The 18,531-nt window shown below is 38.6% G+C and overlaps 1 protein-coding gene across 1 annotated transcript; it reads left to right on the top strand.

Moving 5' to 3' along the window:
- Window positions 1–3,210: 3,210 nt before the first annotated feature.
- Window positions 3,211–16,835, top strand: LACTB2 (lactamase beta 2). The gene is made up of 7 exons (XM_063299379.1): window positions 3,211–3,381; window positions 6,814–6,977; window positions 9,426–9,549; window positions 10,815–10,993; window positions 12,993–13,141; window positions 14,625–14,706; window positions 15,980–16,835. Exons 1-7 carry the CDS (start codon window positions 3,260–3,262, stop codon window positions 16,021–16,023), a joined length of 864 nt encoding a protein of 287 aa, XP_063155449.1. The 5' UTR covers window positions 3,211–3,259; the 3' UTR covers window positions 16,024–16,835.
- The last annotated feature ends 1,696 nt before the right edge of the window (window positions 16,836–18,531 follow it).

Here is an 18,531-nt window from a genome sequence, read left to right as displayed (position 1 = left end):
AAATTAATGGAGTTGGCAGAGATGGTGAAACTGACTGCATTGATTAAAGAAAATAATTTGTCTACCTTTGTTTCTACTTGGAAACCACTTTTGGACTTTTTGCTTGAAACTGAGAAAGATGAAGTTTTGATTTTGGGATTTGACGATTAGGATTGTATAAGAATATAGAAATAATGTGTTTTATAGTTAAAAATAGAGCAACAGGTTAATGTATTTTTATGTTTTTATCTGTACCGAAGATGGTAGGAAGTCACTCTTTTTTCTATGTCTCTTTTTATTTCTGCACTTTTAAGTTTGTTCTTTTTTTGTTCTTTCTTTCTTCAATCTCTTTCTATTCTTATATGTTTTACTTATATTCTGAAATTCAATAAAGTGTCTTTAAAAAAAGATGTATATATTATTTGTATAGGCTGATTTTTATATTTGCTGCTGTAAATGGCTTAGAGTCAGTTGGTTAACTGAAGCAGTGTACAAGTCATATAATAAATAAATGTTGCCTACATTGTGGGCCCCCTCCAGATGCAGCCACTACTATTTCCTTGCAGTGCTATTCAAGGACGGAGCAACCTTCACTTCACTTCACCCCACATCCCTCCACAGCTGTGAGCCAGACTGATGGGCCACAGTCATGGGAGGAGGGGCACAGAGTGAATGCACCCCTCATGCTTCTCATCACCTTCCTCTGACCCCATGACCTATCAGTTAAGCTATTGATTGACATGGATCAGTCAAGCTATTGCTTGACATGGATTTCAAAAGAGTTTATGTTCAGAAATGCTCTGACTGACCGGTCATATGTGCAGAACACTCCATACCTGTCATCTGTCAATCAGGCAACTTTACAGGTAGATTTACCTGCTAATGCACACCTAGCCCCGCCCCACCCACCTTAAGGAGATAGATTGGTGTTTTATTCCCTACTGGCAGGTTATCTCAATGGGAAGGGAAACATACCCAACAAAATCCATCAATTAATCAATTTCCTTAATTTGTCCTGCATTAAAACTGTAAGAACAACAACAGTTTCCTGCTTCATTACTGAGAGGGAATAGGGCTTCGCTATCAGGGCAAAGCAATTTATGCCCTAGTTCGAGGATGGGCTGCACTGTACTGTAGCCATCTGGCTGTGCCACAGTGAAGAAGTAATATTGCTTTTGCTAACCAGAATACCCTTCAAAGGGGGGTGTAGATTGCCAATAGATCTTTGAAAAAATTACTGCAATCTATTGAACAATTAAGGATGCTTCAGTATCTTAGAACTCAAAAATAATCATATAAACTTAACTGTACACAAGATTATATATTTAAATATGCTCAGGAAACTGAATCATCTGCTTTGCAAAGACACAACATCCAGGGCATTTTTCCAATTTAATTTTCCGCACAAATCTGATTATGACAGTTTGTAATCCTCAGTGCTCTTACTGCCACCTACAGACAAAACGTGTTCTGAAGAACCTGTTACAACAATATCCTGGTGTAACATTAGCTTTGCATGGCTAAAACATTGCGTTTATTTATTTATGCAATTTATTTACAGATCACTTTGACTCTAAGGTGTTTAAGGAAGCATGCATGTTTCAGCTTTTCTGTCCCTTGCCCCATCAGTGAGTTTATCCTCACCATAAACCTGTGAGAGAGTTTTTAAGCAGAATTAGGCTTGAAAACATCACTGAACTGCATCTCCCAACATCCTCTACCACTGCTGGTTAAGGCTTCTGGGAGTTGAAGTTTCTTAATAGTTGCAGGGGTCAGACAATTTCCCAATCTCTATCCTAAGCAGTAAAGATTAATAGCAGTAGAGAACCTGGCACTTTCCAGTTGTTTAAGCCCACAATACCTGCAGTCCCTATTGACTATGGCGATTTAAATGGGATCTTATGGCAACTGAATTCCAAAACATCTGGATGGTACCCAAATAGCCCACCCAGATGGAAATTAGCAGGGCAAAGGAGTTCCTTCCATGAAATTCTCCACGAACCTGATTCCAGTTTTGTTTATGGCTATCAGATCTGGGCTGCTGGTTAGTTTAAATCTTTTTTTTCCAAAAGTGGTATCTAGATTTTGCAGCTCAGATCTAGTAGTCCCAATTTTGATTTATCTTTCTTTGTTTTTTAGATAGGAGTTCCCCATCAAGTCCTGCTAGGCTGCCTCATCATGGCAGGGGAGTGCTCCTGCAAGAAATGAGCGAAGAACACCAGGAGTGCATGCCAAGACGACAGAATCTCAGCAGAGTCACCTAAGGTGTGAAGGTCATCCCAGCTGCCCAACTAAAACAAGCAGGCACCTATATAGGGTAGCAGCAATATAGAAAGATCCTGGGGGCATCTTCCTAGATCACTTTACTAACAATAGCAAAGGCATCATTTTGTATGGCACAGGAGATGGTAATAGCAAATCACTCTTCTATTTTACCAAGCAAACAACCACATGGATATAAAATATAAAGTGTTGATATTGCGCCACATGAAATTATCTCCTCGGGTATCTTAGCATAGTACATTTCTCAACATTGGCAACTTTAAGATAGGAAGACTTCACCTCCCATAATTCTGGGAGCTGGCTGGGAATTCTGGGAGTTGAAGTCCACCTATCTTAAAGTTGCCAAGGTTGAGAAAGGCTGGCATAGTATTTTATAGGGGACATATATTCACTTACCCAATATAAACAATTACACTTTAATTGTTTAAAATTTAATTAAGCTGATTATAATCAGTTAAACTTTTATTGAACAATAACATTACAGAATGGATAACATAGAGCATATGTTGTTTCTGATAAAGCCGTATTTTAGACACAAACTCCTCCTGGGTGTAATTACAGAGTGATTGCTAAAAGCGTCTCCCTCTTCTCTTACACATCCTGGATCAGCTTCAGTCTTCCCTTCCTTTGACCGGCTGGTCTGTAAAGCGCGCCCCCGGTATCCCCTCTATCTCTCCAAGATCTGCCCATTTCGCTCTTAAGGAAGTCTCCAGTTAACTCTTTCCTTACATTCTACACTTGCAGCTATCTATCTTTTCCTTGCCTAGCTCAGCACAATATGTGAACCTGGGCCGTTGAAGAATCGCGCTCTTTAAAACTCTGGTCTTCTTCGTGACCCCTCCCCCCCGCAATTTCCGATCAAGGCGGGGAGCAACCAAATTAAACTCAGTCGGTGTTAAAAGAAATAATTGTCACTCTACATTTTTCCTAGCTCTACGTCGTTTGTTCCTTCTCCGCCCGTTCCCCGGCTCAGGTTGGCCGCGAGGACGGTGGGAAGATGGCCTCTGTGCTGCCAAAGGTGGAGAAGCTGTCGGCGCGGGTGATCCGCGTCCTAGGCTGTAACCCCGGGCCTATGACGCTACAGGGGACCAACACCTACTTGGTGGGAACCGGGCCCAGGTACGCGGGAAGCAGCTCGGGCGAGGGGCAGATGCGGTGGCCGGAGCTCCGGCCTCCGCCGCCTCTGATCGGCGGCTCAGGGGGGTAACGCGCTTCCTTGGCATCAGCCTCCCGTTCCGTTGTAAGTTGCTTCCCGTTCAGCAAGGCGAAACCCGGGAATTAGTATTTCGACCCCCTGCGTTTCACGTGCTGCTCTGAAGATGCACCCGAGCTGGCTGCGGTAGGCGGGGTGTGGGGAGACGGCAAAGACGACCCCCCTTTCTTTTAGGAGGAGTAATCGTGTGGTGCAAAGGAAGGCGCGGCCTAGATAAATAACAAAACATTGTTTTTGCTCATCTTAACCCCTCCCCCCCGAACAGAAACATTTGGGGGCAGGAGAGACTTCGCTAACAGGATTATTTTATGCATGTACTTAAACGTAAAAGCTGTTAATGCATCCTAGCAGTGTGCGACGCGACCCTCCTCTCTATTCCGAAATCCTATCTAAGTCCGAGGGTCTTGCTCCTCCCAAAGTGCAGGCTTAGGACTGTTCCTCATTCCTGTATTAAAGTGCAGCCCTCCAGCCCTTAAGCTCACAGAAATTGCAAATCCCTATTCTGCTTCGTTGACAAAGCCAGCAAGTGGTGCAGTTTTAATGCAGGAAAACAGTCTTCCTTTCCGTTCCCATAGAGCGTGGTTCTCAGACTTGGCAACTCGAAGATATGTGGATTTCAACGCTGGCTGGGGAATTCTGGGAGTTGAAGTCCACACTCTTAAAGTTTGAGAAACCCTGCCATAGAGCATCACCCAGTGGCAGGAAAAACAAGACCAATGAGTTTCCTTAATGTGTGGTGGGGAATGGCTGGACAAGTGTAGGCGGGTGCTTTTAGTCATCGTCAAGTTGCTCAACTAAGAGATAGCAGGCACAGAAGTGCCGCACATCTGTGAGCTGTCACATTGGGCTGTTTCTGAATATGAGCCTCATGTTCTTTGGAAACAGTGCTAACCCTGTGTCTGAAAATAGCATGGGTCACGGGGCAGAGGAGAGGCCGTATTCAAAAGTAGCCAAGGTCAGCGGTAGGGAGAAGGGGTTGTGAGGGGCATCGGGGCACTCCCACTTCACCCCACACTCCTCCTCCATGGCTGATTCCACACTCATTGGAGGAATGGAATGAAGCAAGAAGAAACAATTATTGTATTGAAATGGTTTTAAATTTTAACTTCATTTTATTGTAAACCACCCAGAGTCCCCCATGAGGTGGAGATGGGCGGTGAATAAGTTTAAAAACAAACAAACAATAACAAGCAAGCTTTAACCTAAATTAGGGCCCCAAGGAATGGAAGTGCTGGCAACAGGTGGTCCTAGTCAGCAACACCCAGAAGTAGCCTGTGTAGTAGGTATGGTGCTGTAGAAATAAGTAAAATGGCTTTCTTCCCTAAATAATAAAAACAATTTTTAAAAAACAGCCAAGCAGATTTTCTTGCTGGCTGAAGCACCGTAGAACCAGTAATGCCTTACAGGCAACAACTAGCCACATCCACCTGCTACAAACGTTCCTCTTAGTTCAAATCAGTGTTCTGTGCAGCTGAAAAGAGCTCTTTCCAGAAGTTATTTCTCAAGAGTCCTAAACCTGAAACAGGTCTAGTGCTTTCAGAAGTGCCCTAAACCTGTGCCAATAAGGAGCTTCTGTAACACTGACAAATACTTCAGAGAGAGCCAGTGTGGCATTGTGTGAGCAGTAATGCCTGTTGGTCATGTGTCTGGAGCAGGACCAGGGACCAGGGGAGGGTGTGTACCCATCACAGCCTAAAGTGACCAGAGAGGGGCTGATCCCCTCCTGATCAATCAAATTATCAATGAAGCATTCTAAGTCATATACATGGTGAAAGTTGGGTCAAAGAGGGAAAACAGTACTTTAAAACTGGAATAGCTGTAGCTAACTTTAGGCTGCCTTTACTGTGGGGTGGATGAAATAAAGGCAATCTCACACATGCCATTTACTGTAGAAGCAGCTGGGCGTGCTCATGATACAGCTAGAGTGATCTGAGGATGAACCCTTAGTATGCTGTCTAGGGCACATGTTTTGTTCTTCCACAGAGCCCTGATTCTGAATCTTGGCTAATACAGTCTAGTTCTCCTCTTAGACCAGTGTTTCTCAACCCTGGCAGCTTTAAGATGGGTGGACTTCAACTCCCAGAATTCCCCAGCCAGCAAGGTTGATGTCCACCCATCTTAAAGCTGCCAGGTTGAGAAGCACTGCCTTAAACAATATAAGTCAGGGTTTCTCAACCAGGGTTCCATGGAACCCTAGGGTTCCACAAGAGGTCATTAGGGGTTCCCTGGGAGGTCATGATTTATATAAAAAATTATTTAAAATTCAGGCAACTTCACATTAAGGAGGTAAACTTCATTCTTTATTTTTAGTTTAAGAACACTATTAATGCATATATACAGGCCTACACATGAAACAAATATAATAATTTTGTAACTTCTGGCCTATTTTTGAGCCTGAATGTGCAGGGGTTTCCTGAGGCCTGAAAAATATTTCAAGGATTTCTCCAGGGTCGAAAGGCTGATATAGGTCTTGCTTGGAATCTTGTTCATCTTGTCACTTCTTCTTTTGCTCCTGGCAATACTTTTTCTCCTTCTGTGGGCAGCTTTCTCTTCATTACACTTCTATTCTTTAATCTGCTTTTTCTCTTGTTTTATAAAGTGTTGTTTCTTTTGTTCACCAGATTAGAGTTCTACTCCAATGGGGTTTTCTTTCCCTCTGTTATCTTTCTTCTCATAGGCTTGTGAGCTGTGTAGTATAATATGAAATTAAAAGAGGCTTCTTTGGGAACAGCATCCCACTTGAGGTCTGTATGGTTCCAACTTCACTGGGTTTAAAAAGGCACTTGGAATCTTGCTCTTCCAGCAGGCCTTAAGGACTGATGTGTCATAAAGTGTTCTCTCTTGGGTAGTTGAACTCATGTGTTTATTTTTCCTGATACAGAATTGTGAGTTACTGTAGCTGGTACTTGTTTGATCTTTACGTATAATTTTTAACCTTTTTTTATAAAATAGGGTAAGTAAACTGCTCAATGACAACTGGAGAGGCATATTTATATTTTTATTTATTTATATTTTGAATTTTGTCACCGCCCATCTCAACTTAAAGAGTGACTCTGGGCAGTTTACAATACAATTAAAAATAAATGCAGATTAAAATACAATAAAAACAGTGCTTCTTAAATAAAAATATAAATAAATATAAATATATAAGTCCAGTTTGATCGATTTGCAGCTCATATAATTTTCTTCAGGATTCTCAATTACACAAAAGAAGTGGGATCTAGAAATATTTCTTTTCATGTCACAATACTCTTTTTTACCCAGATCAAAAAGTTGTTAGCATTATGTTTTATTAACCAGGCATGTATTTTTATTGGGCTAATCTGTTTTTATTATAGAAGGATCCTTATAGATACAGGAGAGCCATCTATCCCTGAATATATAAGCTGTTTGAAACAAACACTCAGTGAATTCAGGATTTCCATCCAGGAAATTTTGGTAACTCATTGGCACCATGATCACACTGGAGGCATATCTGGTATTTGTGAAAGCATTCCAACCTGTAAGTATTTTCTTTAATTTTTAAAATTTGTATACTGGTCTTTAGATACATCCAAAGCAGGTTATCAGGATTTTTCAGCACAATCCTATATATCCAGAGATAGTCTAATACAAATTCAGTGTACAGTGTACCTGTATTCAGTGGTCCTTATCCTTAGGTAGGTGGCTAAAGGATTTTGACCATAGTGATTTGAGAGTCTGTTACGTAGCAGACAGGCAAAGAAGGAAGGATGTCAGAAATGTTGGACTTAAATGTTTATTAACAGATATGGTGGTAAATAATTAATTCTGAGAACCAGCTTCTGACAGAACTTACCTTCTTCCCCAAACACCAGTTTCAAGTATACTTAGCCAAAATTAAACCCAGCAAAGATCCAGTATTATAAAAATATAACATTTGCTATACTGTTAAACTAAGAAATTTATCTCTTGCAAAGCCAATCCTTTATATGTTCACTCATAAAAATTAGAGATACCATCTTCTTTCTCTCACTGATTTGGGAAGAAGGTCATAATCATACTAACGCTTATCTCAGTACCATTTGCCTCTGTCTTCTGGATGTGCATATGGACACTCAGCCTCTGTCAATGTATATGTAGCTTTCAGTATTGGCTTAGACTCTGATTCAAGAGAGAACGTTTATCTATCTATCTATCTATCTATCTATCTATCTATCTATCTATCTATCTATTTATTTTCTATCCCGCCTTTATTATTTTTATAAATAACTCAAGGCGGCAAACATACGAAATACTCCTTCCTCCTCCTGTTTTCTCCAAAACAACAACCCTGTGCTAAGGAATAATAGTGTCTGCAGGCTCTCGCTGTTTATGTCACTGTGATGAAAACAGTGCTACAATGTCATACCAGTGGTTCTGACTCTTGGGGGCATGTATGCCGTGTAGTGACACCTATAGAAAAAGGGCAGGGCTTGCCACCATAATGCTTGCAGCACTTTGATGCCCTGGACCCCTTCCCATTTCTCCCTCCCCCCTCCCCCAATGCTGCTGATAGAGTAAGATGGAATTGGTATTGTCAGCAGCTTAATGTTGCCCCAATTTACAACAGAAAAGTATTAAATTTAGATACATAAAAATGAGTTAAAGTGAGGCCTTAACTTTCACAGTCTGTTCTTGAATGTATAAAGTCAAACATTCATTTTAAACAGAAGGGATTTTTATCTCAGAGTTAGTATATGTTCACCTTACTTTAAAGGGAAGCGCTTACCTAAATTATATTATTACTAGGGTGAGGTGAATGATCTCATAAACACTAGCAACAAGGGTTCTTCCCAGCTGTATTAACCCTGTTCAAGTTAAACTACTCCAAAATCCTGCATTAATGGGTCATTTCAAATCTCTTCATGAAAACAGAAAATGGAGCCTTCTTTGCAAAACAGATAAATTACATTGGCCGTTTTAATACCTGCATGCATGTTTGCTAATATGTATTTTAACAATTGTTTCATCAGAACTAGTTAACGTTGTAGAATCTGCTATTTCAAAACAAAATTTTATTTATTTATTTATTTAAATTTTTGTCTTGCCTTTATTATTCTTATAAATAACTCAAGGCGGCAAACGTACCTAATACTCCTTCCTCCTCCTGTTTTCCCCACAACAGCAACCCTGTGAGGTGAGTTGGGCTGAGAGAGAGTGACTGGCCCAAGGTCACCCAGCCGGCTTTCATGCCTAAAGTGGGACTAGAACTCACAGTCTCCTGGTTTCTAGCCGTAAATATGCTGCTGCTTGTAGGCAAGCCCTATATGTACACTTACAGGGACTTGCTAGATTGTGGCTATAATCCAGAGGTTGTAGTCAGAATTATTTGCAAAATAGGCAGTATGCATAGCATGGAATCCATGGTGTGCCTTGATTGACCTGCACTTGCATAGTAGCATAAATCCTTTCCATAAAAAAAAGAAAAAAAATAGAGGGAGCTCTTCATACTACAACAGACATGTCCCAGAACCTGCACAGATGTTAATTCAGCTACTGATGAATTTGCTACCCTTCCTATAAAGAGAGTCTGTCCGTAGACCTTAAGGATTGGGAAGGATTAATAATTTAAATAATAAATACTTTAAATAATAATTTAAATGATAAATACTAAATACTTTAAATAATAAATACTGGGTGCACAATATCCTTACTTTATTCCCAAGTATAAATGTTTTTGTTTATATCTGAGAACCAATTATTCAAACTATATCTGTAAAACAGTAGTAACATGTAAGCAGCCTTTTAAATGCAGCACCAGTTTCCAAAATTTGAAATCAGTTAAAGCTTTTTTTTAAGTCTGTATTTAAGGCCAGATACGGTCTTAAGTTCCATGTATTTCAGTATATCAGCCCTGAATCCATCTAGATCCAACACACTGTTGTTGTTGTTTTAATACTGTACTGATTTCCACTAAATTCTGATATGAATTGCTTAATTTTTAAACTAGGTTATGAGTATTGCATAAGTAAGCTTCCACGTAACCCACATCAAGAAGAAGTAATACAAGGAAAGCAGAAGTATGCATACTTAAGAGATGGAGATGTTTTAAGTACAGAGGGAGCTACTCTCAGGTAAATGTTAACATTTGCACATTGATGTTGATTGCAGGTTTTTTGTGTGCAAGATTTTTTCAGTTGATTTGTAGGTTTTATCATTTCACACTAAAAGGCTTGCAGAGATTGGTTAGGATAGATTGATTATATGTTTTGCCTAGCCTTCAGTGCATACAGTACAGAGGTTTAGAGAACTTGGTGCTATGTTATGCCTGTACCAAGTCACACAAATACGAGTGTTTAGAAAATGTGTTAACTACATTGAATTGTTTCCTTCAGGACTGTTGTCTTCCTATAATTCTGTGGCATGGTTAGGTAAAGGTAAAGGTTTCCCTTGACATTAAGTCCAGTTGTGTTCGACTCTAGGGGGCGGTGCTTATCTCCGTTTCAAAGCCAAAGAGCCGGCGTTTGTCCGTAGACACTTCCGTGGTCATGTGGCCAGCATGACTACACGGAATGCCGTTACCTGCCCGCCAAAGCGGTACCTATTAATCTACTCACATTCGCATATTTTCGAACTGCTAGGTCGGCAGGAGCTGGGACTAGCACCGGGAGCTCACCCTGTCACGCGGATTCGAACCGCCGACCTTCCGATCGGCAAGCTCAGCAGTAGATGGGTTTTGCACAGCTGAGGATTGTACATTCACTGCAACCATTCCTTGAAATATCAGAAGTAATCATCTGATACACACTTGAGTGGTGGTGTCTTGATTGGACTGCCCTAGTGTGCTTTACTTGAAGATATCTACCTAGTCCAGGCTGCTGACAAAAACTACTTACAGGCAAACGTGACTATTCTTCCAAGAATTAACTGGCTTCTGATAACATTTTCTGCACAACATAAAATAAATTTCTTTAAAGCCCTAAATAAGTTGGGACCCCCTACTATTTATGTGTGCTCAGGCTGTTATATCTTCAAGTGAGGCTCTTTTCTTGGTATATATGGCAGGGCTACACAAGCTTTCTCAGTGTTTTTGGTAGATGGCAGTTTGCATAAAATTATTCCTGGTTGATTCCTTGGGGTGATTTCATCTATCCTGTGAAGCCTTTCATTTCTTGAGGAAATCTTATCTAAGATGTAGGTAGTTAAAGCTTGTCCTTGTTTTAAAAATTCTTTTTTTAAAGAAATTGCTCATAGCTCTGCTCCTATACAGTATAAGGATCAATCATTTAAATTTTGGATCCAAGCTTTTTAAGTGTGTCTTCGTTAGCTACTATAAGAGCTTTCTTCAGTTTATGCCTGGAATATTATAATCATGTTTCTCTTTTCTGTCACTTTGCAGAGTATTATATACCCCAGGGCATACGGATGACCACATGGCTTTACATCTGCTAGAAGAAAATGCCATATTTTCTGGCGATTGTATCTTAGGAGAAGGAACAGCTGTGTTTGAAGACCTTTATGACTACATGAAATCATTGGAAAAGCTCCTAGAAATGAAAGCTGATTTAATATACCCAGGTAAGTTATACATTTGACATTAATTGTATTCGCTCTTCATCAGTATAATTCTTTGAAGTTCCGGATACCTTGCAGTGCTTGCCTAAAGATTTTTGATCTCATTGTCCTGTAATCACAGGTACTGTGGAAATAGGAATGGGTGCCTCTGTCTCATTGACTCCTGTTTGCAAGGTGTTTTATGATTTTTCTCTGTTCATAGGAGAACATTCTGTGCTAAAATGTTCCAGGTTTCAGACTGCCTTTCACTTTTGTAAATCTATACCGAGAGCGGTGTTTCTCAACCTGGCAGCTTTCAGATGTGTGGACCAACTCCCAGAATTCCCCAGCCAGAATGGCTGGCTGGGGAATTCTGGGAGTTGAAGTCCACACATCTGAAAGCTGCCAAGGTTGATAAACACTGATCTAGAGCTTCAGAGAGACAAGCCACTGTAGGAGGAGTGTTCAGGTGTTTTTCATAAAATAAAACCATTTTAGTTTCTTTGTGCTTATAATGTCATTTGCTCTTTTTCCTTCCTAGTAAATAGAGTGTATGCTAATGACTTGTGAAAAGTCCTTTGGCTGCTAAAATGTCTGTTTTTTACATTCCTCCCCTCTCTTCTCCTTCCCCCCTCCCCAACTTCCCTTAAGGAAAACACTATTCAGAATTCAGCACCTCAAAAATAATGTATGAAAGAAAGTTTTTTAAAAAAAAATCAGATGGAATATCCCAATAATACTAAGGGGAAGGTCTTGTATGAGCCAAACCTGCTTTAAAATGTTGATGTTTTGGGCATGTAACAAATTGAGTTCAGGACTGTTAATAATTTTACAATACACCCATTTATTGCATTGATTTATCCTGCTTTTTTCCCTCTGGGAATGCAAGGTGGTCCAGATGGAGTAGAAGTTCTCTGTTATATCCTCATGCCTATTATTCTGAAACGTAGTTGGGACCAAAGCCAGTGAATTGGCCCAAGATAACTAAATTGGCTCCATAGTTCAGCAGAATTGAACGTGCTTTTTTCATCCCTTCCAGCATTTTTATCATAATTCCACAGTTGGCTTGTTTATACAATATATAGGCCACCCGACTCCCAACAACTCTGGGCAGCTTACAATCATAACTTTAAAAAAAAAGACAAAGACAAAAAAGAAATCTTGAGTGGCCCAAAGACCACACAGAACCAGAAAAAAATCCCATCCAGCAGGGATTCAGCTCTCACTCTGCCCCAAAGCCTGGAAGGAAAGCCAGGTATTTAAGAGCTTCCTGAATGTCAAGGGGTGGGGGGCTTATTCAGATCTATAGGAGTATCATTCCAGAGGGAAGGTGCTGCGACAGATACAGAGACAAAATAACATAACAAAATTAGAAGATATTGGGCTCTCATAAGTTAGCTATGCCTGTATGAACACTCTAAATCAGGGTTTCTCAGCCAGGGTTCCATGGAACTGTAGGGATCCTTGAGAGGTCACTAGGGGTTCCCTGGGAGATCACGATTTACTTTAAAAATTGTTTCCAATTCAGGCAACTTCACATAAAGAGGTAAGTTTCATTCTTTAGTTTAAGAACACTTAATGCATATATACAGGCCTACACATGAAACAAATAAAATAATTTTGTAACTTTGGGCCTATTTTTGAGCCTGAATGTGCAGGGGTTCCCCGAGGCCTGAAAAATATTTCAAGGGTTTCTCCAGGGTTGAAAGGTTGAGAAAGGCTGATATAAGTCATGCTTGGAATCTTGTTCATCTTGTCACTTCTTCTTTTGCTCTTGGCAATATTTGTTCTCCTCCTATGGACAGCTTTCTCTTCATTACACTTTTATTCTTTAATCCGCTTTTTCTCTTTGATCCACTGTTTTATAAAGTGTCGTTTATAAAAAAGGGTCAAAAAGTTGAGAAAGGCTGCTTTAAATCATCTCTTCTTAAAAAGTATCCTGTAGGCACTATTAATTAGTAAGTTCTCCAAGAAATTTGTGTTAGAGAAACATCTCTTGAAAAAAAAATTGTTGTCTTTCTAGGACATGGTCCAGTAGTAAAAGAAGCAAGAGCTAAAATTCAGGAATACATTTTACATAGGAATGCACGTGAGCAGCAAATCCTACGTGTCCTGGATGAAAATGCGGGGAAATCTCTCACAGCAGGGGAACTTGTGAAAATCGTTTACAAGGTATAGATGGCATCTGGTTTTGAATTAAAAATAGATTTTAGTTATGCAGAAAACAATGCAATAGAAAAGAAATTAATGGTTCATAGTGAGAATAGTTTTTATCTAAAGAACACCATGTATATATACTTGCTTTCAGAAATCGTATTGCAACAGGCCATATTTGTTGTATGCTGTGAAGTATACAGTATTAATAGTTATACAAAAATGTTCAGACTATCATGCTTTGTTCAGACTTTAAACACCCACACCCCTTCCAAAATCAATTCTTTTTTGCAAAATTCTCTAATGAAATATAGTTTCAAAATAGTATTAAAAATGCTAGCTTTTTTTTAAATAAATGCAACTAAAGTAGAACAAAAACAGAAACACTATGTCCTGAATGCCTCAAATTGCTTCCAGCTTGAAGAAATTACTTCCAGATCTATCAAACTAACCCCAGATTCACTGTGGTCCAGGAGGAGGTTCACCATGGCCACCGGGGAGGGGGGGGGGATGGAATGTTCCAAGGCTCCAAGGAATGTTCTGTCTCTGAAGCAGTGAGTTCTCTATATCCCTATTGTCTTATATTTTTGCAAAAAAAACACTCAAAATACACAGAAGCACACCTTCTCTGTAGCAGTACCTGGTCTCTGGAATGAGGTTCCCCCCGAGATTTGAATGGCTCCCACCCTGCTGGTGTTTCAAAGGGCCTTGAAGACCTGGCTCTTTGCCCAGGCCTTTGGAAGTGTGATTGAACCCCCTTTTCTTAACTTTCTTTGTTCCTACCTGGGTTTGTTATCTCTGTCATCTTTGTTCTTTTTTGTTTTGTGTTGTTTTCTTGTTTTAATGTTTTTCTTTTTATTTTTTTTAAACAATTTGTAAACTGCCCAGAGTCACTGGAAGTCAGGTGGCATATACATTTAATAAATCGTTGTTGTTATCTAGCTCTAAAAACGTTCTGCAAAATGATTAACTGACTCAAAATATACCAAAGTCTACAATTTAAAAGCAAGGGCAAAAAGCTACCTGTGTGACAGAATCTTGATAATAAATCAGCAAGAACAAATTTGCGTGGGTATTGAGAAATTTGAAGTTAGTAATGTTAACTTCAATAATACATGCCTGTGTTTGTGAAATACTTTTAATTGTAAGTTTGCATTAGGAGAATAATTACCATCCAGAGAACTGTAACACAAGTTTTATGAATGTTCCCTTGCATTCTGAAACTGAGGATAAACTTCTAATAATAGTTCATGCTTTGATCTGGAAAAAGTAAAGTTACTCAGAGAAAATGTCTAAGTTCATACTGAACTAAACCAAGCTTCTTGGTATGGCTAAAGAATTCCCCCCCTCATTAAAATAGGAATTGATCTGGGAATAATTTCCCCCATTTGCGTCAAAACCCTGAAAAGTGTTTTAATCTGTACCAAATTTGAGGAGGAGTTGTTTTACTTAAAAAAAATAAAGCTCCATTAATATGTATCTTTCGAATGCTTTATTCTAGGACACACCTGACCACTTGCATAAAGTTGCAGAAATTAATCTCAAACATCACTTGAAGAAACTAGAAAAAGAAGGGAAAGTGTGTAAGTAGCTTCACTGTTTATATAACAATTACCTTTTAACAGTATTCTTATATATCGAATTTTTATAGAAATACAAAACCTCTTCACTGATATGGGATAACAAGAGAAACTGGGTTTTTACAATCAACCATTAATGATAAGCCAGGATTTGACTTGTTTTCTATGGTGGTAGGCACAGCCTGTCTTTTACTTGATTCCTTATGTGCCTTGTCAAAGCCAAGTTTTCAACACTGTTGCTCCCCAATCAGCAAGGATAATTAAGATCAGGGATATAACATATACACTCCAGGTATTGTGCATTGTGGCATGCTTAAAGGATCCCAACTATATATGACTACATCCAAGGACTATATATAATGTGTCTTTTATTTACATAATACTGCCCAACATGCTGGTCAGTTGCCCTCATGTGTACAATAAATCTGCCTGAGAATATCCTCCAGCTCTCTGGCATAAATTTTATTGGATGCTGAATGATGAAAGGACAACAAAATAATCACTTCTGCTTGCAGATGTCTTTTTACCAGTGTCTTATATATTCTAATCTTTAGAAACAGAACTTGATCTCTCCTTTAAATCAAACCTCCTTTCATAGCCAGTACAGGTAGTGCTCGCTTAATGACTGCCCTGTTTAGTGACCATTCAAAGTTATGATAGTGCTGAAAAAGTAACTTTACAACTGGTCCTTGCACTTAAAGCCATTGCCGCATCTCCGCAATCACATGATCGGGATTTGAGCTCTTCACAACCAGCAGGCATTTATGAATGTCACAGTGTCCCATGGTCATGTGATCACCATTTATTTATTTAGATTGCGCACTTCAGTCGGCTTCTGACAAGCAGAGTCAATGGAGAAGCCGGCAGTGAAATCACAAGTCACAGTCACGTGATGTCTCACTTAATGATGGCGTTGCTTAGCAATGGAGTTGCCAGTCCCAGTTGTGAAAATTAAGCAAGGACTACCTCTACTCTTCAGACTTTCTTACTTGGTGAGAAAAAAATTAGCTTGTGTTAAAAGTATTATAAAGATGGTGGAAGGAAGGACTAAAACTACCTGACAAAATACTCAGCATATAAACTTCAGAAAATATGAAAATTAAAATAACTACAGAATTATTTCATGGATCCTAATGTGTCTTTTTAAAATATATGCATATATGCAAATGTATAAGCATTTAGGTATTTTATCATAAATATTTGGGATACTTACTATTGGTTAAGGCATTATAGACATTTTACCAATACGGTTACTTATATGACCTTTCTGTTGCAGTATATGAAAATTCTCCTAACCTCAAGTGGAAAAGCGTTTTATAAATATGGCACATTTCTACGTTTGGCAAACATATGCTCTTCTATATTCTGAAGTGAAAAGCACTAACATTTATCTTTTGATAGAACGTTAAAAAAAAGTGTTTCGCTCTAATGGGAAATGCGTAAGTACCTCAGAATGATCTACTACAAGAATGAGTCCATTGAATGTTGTTTTTCTGCTTTTCGTCAAAGTGAATAAAATAAAGGGCAGTTGTTCAAATATCAGTATGTGTAACTTTCGATGAAAATACATACTAATGCTTCTAAACATAATTCCAGACTAACTGCATATAAATCACATATACAAATGGACCTGTATTTTCTGTTATTAATGTGATTAAATAATAACTTGTCAGGGAGCCATTGGAAGAATCATTCAGGGTGGAACAAGTGAATTGTTTATTTCAAAACAAAATAGTCAAAACTTCCTCTGGCTCACTTGAATAATTTTGCAACACAAACAGTTTGGTTCAGGTAATGTTAATTAAACTTGTATGCCACCTGACGCTCAGCAGTATGAGGGTTTAAGATGATTTCTTTATTAAGACATATATGAAATATGTAATTTAATTTCCTTTATGATATTTATATAACCCAATATAATTAATATTTTGGTTCATATTTAGTTTTCTTCCTTTTTTATGTATTATAACCATTATAACTGTTGTATACTTTTTCAGGACCTTTTTTTTTTAACTTGACTGGAAAAAGACTGAAATACTATAGAATAGGATTTGTATAGATTAGTAAACACGACCAGTATGATAACATTCACCATCACTTTAAATACAGTTGAATAAAGGTGTGAAACAGTATTTAGATCTGAACCACCTTTGTCTGCACATCTCCAAAGCTGAATGTATTAAGGATAAAATCCTGTGCATCTTCAAAAAGCATGAAGGATGGTGGCTGGATACAGGCAAAGATACAAACAGCCAATTCCATAATTTATATAAAGAGGGGAAAAATAGACATTAAAAGCACAACACAGAAAATTAAAATTTAAAGCCTATTCCTCACTAGAATTTTTAACCTTCAGGATCAGCCTCACCTGAAGCATCTCTTTCCCTGCTTCACTTTTCCTGGTATTCCTACTTCTTGGTGGAAACTTTAAAGTTTAGTAAAAAGTTATGGTGGAGCAATCTTAAAGCCTACCCTTTTCTAGCCTCGGTACAGTAACCTCTGCTCCCAGTTTTAAAAGGATCAAAACTTTTTCTATATCTAGCGGAGGGAAGGGCTACATTATCTGCCTTATGTGCATGTGACAGAGAACAACTTTCCCTTACGAATGTGAACTGTCTGAGCCTGTTTGGTCCAAAGGCTGATAAGCTGTTAGTGTCTTAAGTTTGCAGCCTTTATATTCACAACAATATTTTTTTACCAGTATGGGGAAATGTGCCTCTTAAGTGTTGATCTACAATTTTTAGCATTCCCTAGTAGTGTGAGATGCTGAAAGCTGTAGTTCGTTAACATTTGGAGAATGCTTTAGGAGAAGCCTGTTAGGGATTAGAACAAGCTGTGTAGTCTTTATATCAGCCATGTGGAGTGACAGAAGTATTTGTTTTTAACAATGCTGTTGCATACTATTGGACATTGAGAAAAGTTGGCATTGATTATACCAAGCATTTCACCTGGGCCCTAAAGGAGAGCTACATGATTACAGTCCTGATAGCAAATAAGCAATATGTGTGTCAATTAAATATATATATATATATATATATATATATGTATGTATGTATGTATGTATGTATGTACATACGTACGTACGTACATACATACATACATACATACAGTATTTTGTGAAATCAAAAAGTTTGTTGGCTATGAAAAAAATAGAATACAAAAAGGTCTAAGTGAAAAATACATTCTGTTTTGAGCTCAGAATGAATAGACATATTTAAAACATTCAGGGTATCCCATGTTGGCCACATTCCAGTAGAACAAAATTTTTAGAATGCTCTGGTTATAGCAAACAGTGGGAACAAACAATAAGTCCTTTACTCCCAAGGGCCACAGGAGTAGATTGAATGGCAGCCCATGCTAACTGCTACCCACAGGCCAAATTGCAGAAAAATTGAATTAAGACATTATTTTAAGAATATTTTTTTAAAACCTTGTTATAAGTTATGGAAGTTAATATATGTAGGCACTCAGGCATTCTTTGCCTTGGGAGGATGCTAACTGAAAGAATGTGGTGAGAGATTAGGCACTGTGTTCATTTTAAAAGAACACATTTCCCACATTTCTTTAATTTACCAGGCACTGCTTTAAGATGAATCTCCCTGTGCCGGATTTCCCTGACCTGCTATTGGAGTTGGACTGGATCTGTTACCTCAACCTTAGACTGCTGTCATCCACAATCTCATTTGTTCCCTCTAATATGAAATCAGGTTATACTTTTATATTGGTTTGAAAAGGAAATAGAGCTACACAATAAAAAATTGCTTATTGGCAAACTTCTTAATCACTAACCCCAACCTGTTGCCTGCAGATGTGTTCAGTGTTTACCTC

The sequence above is a fragment of the Candoia aspera genome, chromosome 3 (assembly GCF_035149785.1).
Source record: "Candoia aspera isolate rCanAsp1 chromosome 3, rCanAsp1.hap2, whole genome shotgun sequence".
NCBI lineage: Eukaryota > Metazoa > Chordata > Lepidosauria > Squamata > Boidae > Candoia > Candoia aspera.
The sequence above is the reverse complement of the archived record's forward strand: the minus strand, read 5'-3'. Positions and strand labels throughout refer to the sequence as shown.

Excerpts from the sequence above, each read along its gene's own strand:
- LACTB2 (XM_063299379.1), top strand. The coding sequence starts at position 3,260 with ATGGCCTCTGTGCTGCCAAAGGTGGAGAAGCTGTCGGCGCGGGTGATC. Across the intron at positions 6,978-9,425 it reads TTGTGAAAGCATTCCAACCT|GTTATGAGTATTGCATAAGT; the intron begins GTAAGTATTTTC and ends TTTTTAAACTAG. Across the intron at positions 13,142-14,624 it reads TTGTGAAAATCGTTTACAAG|GACACACCTGACCACTTGCA; the intron begins GTATAGATGGCA and ends GCTTTATTCTAG.